Below are 2,942 nucleotides of genomic sequence, written 5' to 3' on the forward strand. Positions count from 1 at the left end.
CCCGCCCCGTCTCCAGCACTTTCCACGCGACCGCCCGCGGCACCGGCGGGTCCGCGGCCGCCAGCCACGACACGACCTTCTCGTGGTGCCGGTTGGCGATGGCGTCGCGGTTGGCGCGGTGGAAGAGGTTTATAAGGTGCACCGTGGGGGGGTAGGGGGAGCGCTCGTAGGCGGACAGCAGGCGGCGGCGGTCCGGGATGAGGCAGCAGAAGGAGGACAGGACGGTGCCTGCAGGGGAGGGGGGGAGGAAGAGGTTTGTGGTGCCGGCGAGGGGGTGCAGGAGAAGGTGGTGGGCGAGGTGATGGCACATGCTGTGGGTCAAAGCGTGGTGTGAGGGCTGATGGGAGGCGGAGCAGCAAGAGTGCCTGGGTCCTTGCAGTGCTCAAATACAGCGTTAGCCCAAGCACGGCTGGTGGGTGATACAAGGCACTGAGGACGGGCTGGCGCGAGTGGTGCCGGCGGGCAGTCGCGCGCCCAGCCCCTTTGGCGCGCCGCAGCGCACCTGCGCAGGCGCGCTGCTGCGTGCGCTCGTCCCGGGCGTCCGACCGCAGCCGCAAGGTCTTGAACTGCTCCCTGCGCGCAGCGGATGACGGTAGGCGTCACGTATGGAAAGCGGCAGGCGCACGGTGCGCTTGGGGCGCGCCGGTGCAGGTGATGCACAAGCGCGCGCGGCTCCTGTCCTGCCAGGCAAGGCGAGCGGCCTACATCCAGCCGCCTGTTTCAGCAGGCTCGGCGCTCCGCCCGACGCCACCTGACAGCCGCTACCTGCACTTCAATCCTTAATCAGGTGCGCTGCTGCATATGGCACGCGTGCATGCGGCCCGCAAGATAACTGAAGAAGTGCCCCCCCCTCTCCACCTGTTGTTGATGACCAGCAGGTTGCTGATGCGGTAGAGGCTCTTGCCCAGCACCTCTGGCCGCCCCCGCCGGCCCTCAGTGTAGGCCACCAGGCTCAGTGTTGTGGTGGGGTGGTAGATGGGGACCTGGCAGGGGGAGGCAGCATGAGAGAGGCGGAAGTCTGAAAAGGTGCGTGGCAGGTGGGCAAGCGCGTGTGCTGCTAGCTGCGTGCATACGCACGTGTGCGCTTGTGTGTGTGTGTGAGTGCGCGCGCAATCATGTGTGTGCTTGTGCGTGTGAGTGTGTTTTGTGTGTGTATGTGTGCAAGTGTCTGCGTGTGTGTGTGTGTTGGTGTGTGCATGTGTGTGTGTGTGTGTTCGTGTGTGCATGAGTGTGTGTGCCGGGCCCACCTCCAGCTGCCACTCCAGCTCCGCCCCGTGCCGCATCCTGCTCCTGGCCCAGTGAGGGCCCAGCTTCAGCACCACGCTGTAGCCCCTGCAGGGGCGCAGGGGTGGGAGCGAGGGTGGCGCCACTCTCCATCAAGGAGGAATTGCATGAAATGTGGAGGGGCACCGCCCGCACATTCAGCTGTATCTGTCAAGCCAGTCGCCCTCGTTCATGATCGCCAACAGAACCAACAGTCGCTTTTCTTCCTGCCTTGTTGCCAGGGACTGCACAAATGCAGCTCCATTGTCAAGGACAACTCAGCTCCAAATCGCGTCAGGCCATGCGCTATCAAATATCGGCCCCTCACTTTGAGGGCTCGGGGGTCAGCTCAACCCTGTGTATCACCAGCTTCAGCCGCGCCAGCGGCCCGTCGTGCGTCGCGCCCGCCAGGCTGTTGGGCAGGCCCGCGATCGGGCTCGGCGCCGGCAGCTGCGGCTGTTGCGGCGGCGCCGCGGGCATGAAGGCCGCGGCGATTGCCTCGTCGACAGAGGCGTCGGGCGGGGGCTGCGTGGCGGCCGGGGTGCGGCGCCGCCGGGCCATCTGGTGCGTGCACACGGCGCGGTCGGATGGTGGGGCAGCGAGGGCATGAGTATTCAATTGTATGACCAGCATTCTTCACATGCAGCGGCGAACAGACCGGGCAGTGGTCTGACACAGATTGCGCCTTCTGCAACCGCCCCGCCGTTTTCCTTGCACTGGGCCCGAAACCACACGATCCACTTTACGGTGTCAAACACAGCCACCACCAAGGGCTTTCCTCCTTGCTGCTTGTGACCCACCTGCTTGAGGATGTTCCACCGCTGCTCCTGCGACGCCTCCTGCGCCGCCGGCGCGCGCGGCGTCGCGGCCGACACGGACAGCGCCGGCACGCCGAACGCCGAGGCGCGCGCGTCCGCGTCGGCCGCGTGGCATATGATCTCGGCCGCGGCGCCCTCCATGCCGGGCAGCGGCAGCCGCATGCCTGGGAGCTGGTTCTGGCGCGCCTGCTCGCCATGTGGTTTGAGGCGCGGAATGAGAGGCGGTCCAACCAGGTGGTGGTGACGGGCGGTTGAAGGTGCAGTGCGAGAGGCAACTTGAGGAGGCGCAGGACAACAGTCGGTTGCACAAATCGACTGCGCGTAGCCATTTATGCCAGCATTGATGAAGCGCCCTTTGCCCTCAATCGAAGCGTGCCACTGTTGAGAAGGGCCAACGCTGCAGCGTAGGTGGTCGGTGCGTTGCGGGGCGCGCCGGGTCAGCGTACGGCTGGCAGCAGGGACGCCGGCGGCCACGCACCGCGTGCACCCCGAGCCAGGTGGTGGGGGGCGGCGGCGACTGCATGAGCAGGTCGATGGAGCTCCACTCCGCGCGCGCCACCAGCCGGCCGCCCGGCAGGCCCTCGCCGCGCAGCACCACCTCCAGCACTACACGCTTGTCCTTCAGGGGGCTGTCGGTTGATGGGGGCAAAGCAATAAAGGCGTGGGGTGTAAGGCAACACAGGGGTGTTCAGCATTGCAGCAGAAGGTTGGCCGCTTGGGTACTGCCAATTGAGCAGCGCGTCATCTCAGCCGCGCCCCAATCATCATCTAGACACCCGCCCTGGCGTTGCCTGCGGACCAGCTGATGGTTCCAAGGTGTCCAGACCCACACGCTGCGTTTACAGACCTTGCCCCCTGCCC

At 66.1% G+C, this 2,942-nt stretch overlaps 1 protein-coding gene across 1 annotated transcript in view; it reads right to left on the reverse strand.

The window, feature by feature from the left end:
* Positions 1–2,243, reverse strand: part of MNEG_7692 (hypothetical protein) — a gene marked incomplete at both ends in the record, with an annotated part of 4,854 nt that extends 2,611 nt beyond the window's left edge. The window contains 6 exons of the mRNA XM_014043838.1: positions 27–228; positions 503–573; positions 859–983; positions 1,248–1,332; positions 1,592–1,824; positions 2,064–2,243. Coding sequence (XP_013899292.1) covers positions 27–228; positions 503–573; positions 859–983; positions 1,248–1,332; positions 1,592–1,824; positions 2,064–2,243 — 896 coding nt within the window. The remainder of the gene's footprint in view (positions 1–26; positions 229–502; positions 574–858; positions 984–1,247; positions 1,333–1,591; positions 1,825–2,063) is intronic.
* Between the last annotated feature and the right edge of the window lie 699 nt (positions 2,244–2,942).

The sequence above is a fragment of the Monoraphidium neglectum genome (assembly GCF_000611645.1).
Source record: "Monoraphidium neglectum strain SAG 48.87 unplaced genomic scaffold scaffold01386, whole genome shotgun sequence".
Taxonomy (NCBI): domain Eukaryota; kingdom Viridiplantae; phylum Chlorophyta; class Chlorophyceae; order Sphaeropleales; family Selenastraceae; genus Monoraphidium; species Monoraphidium neglectum.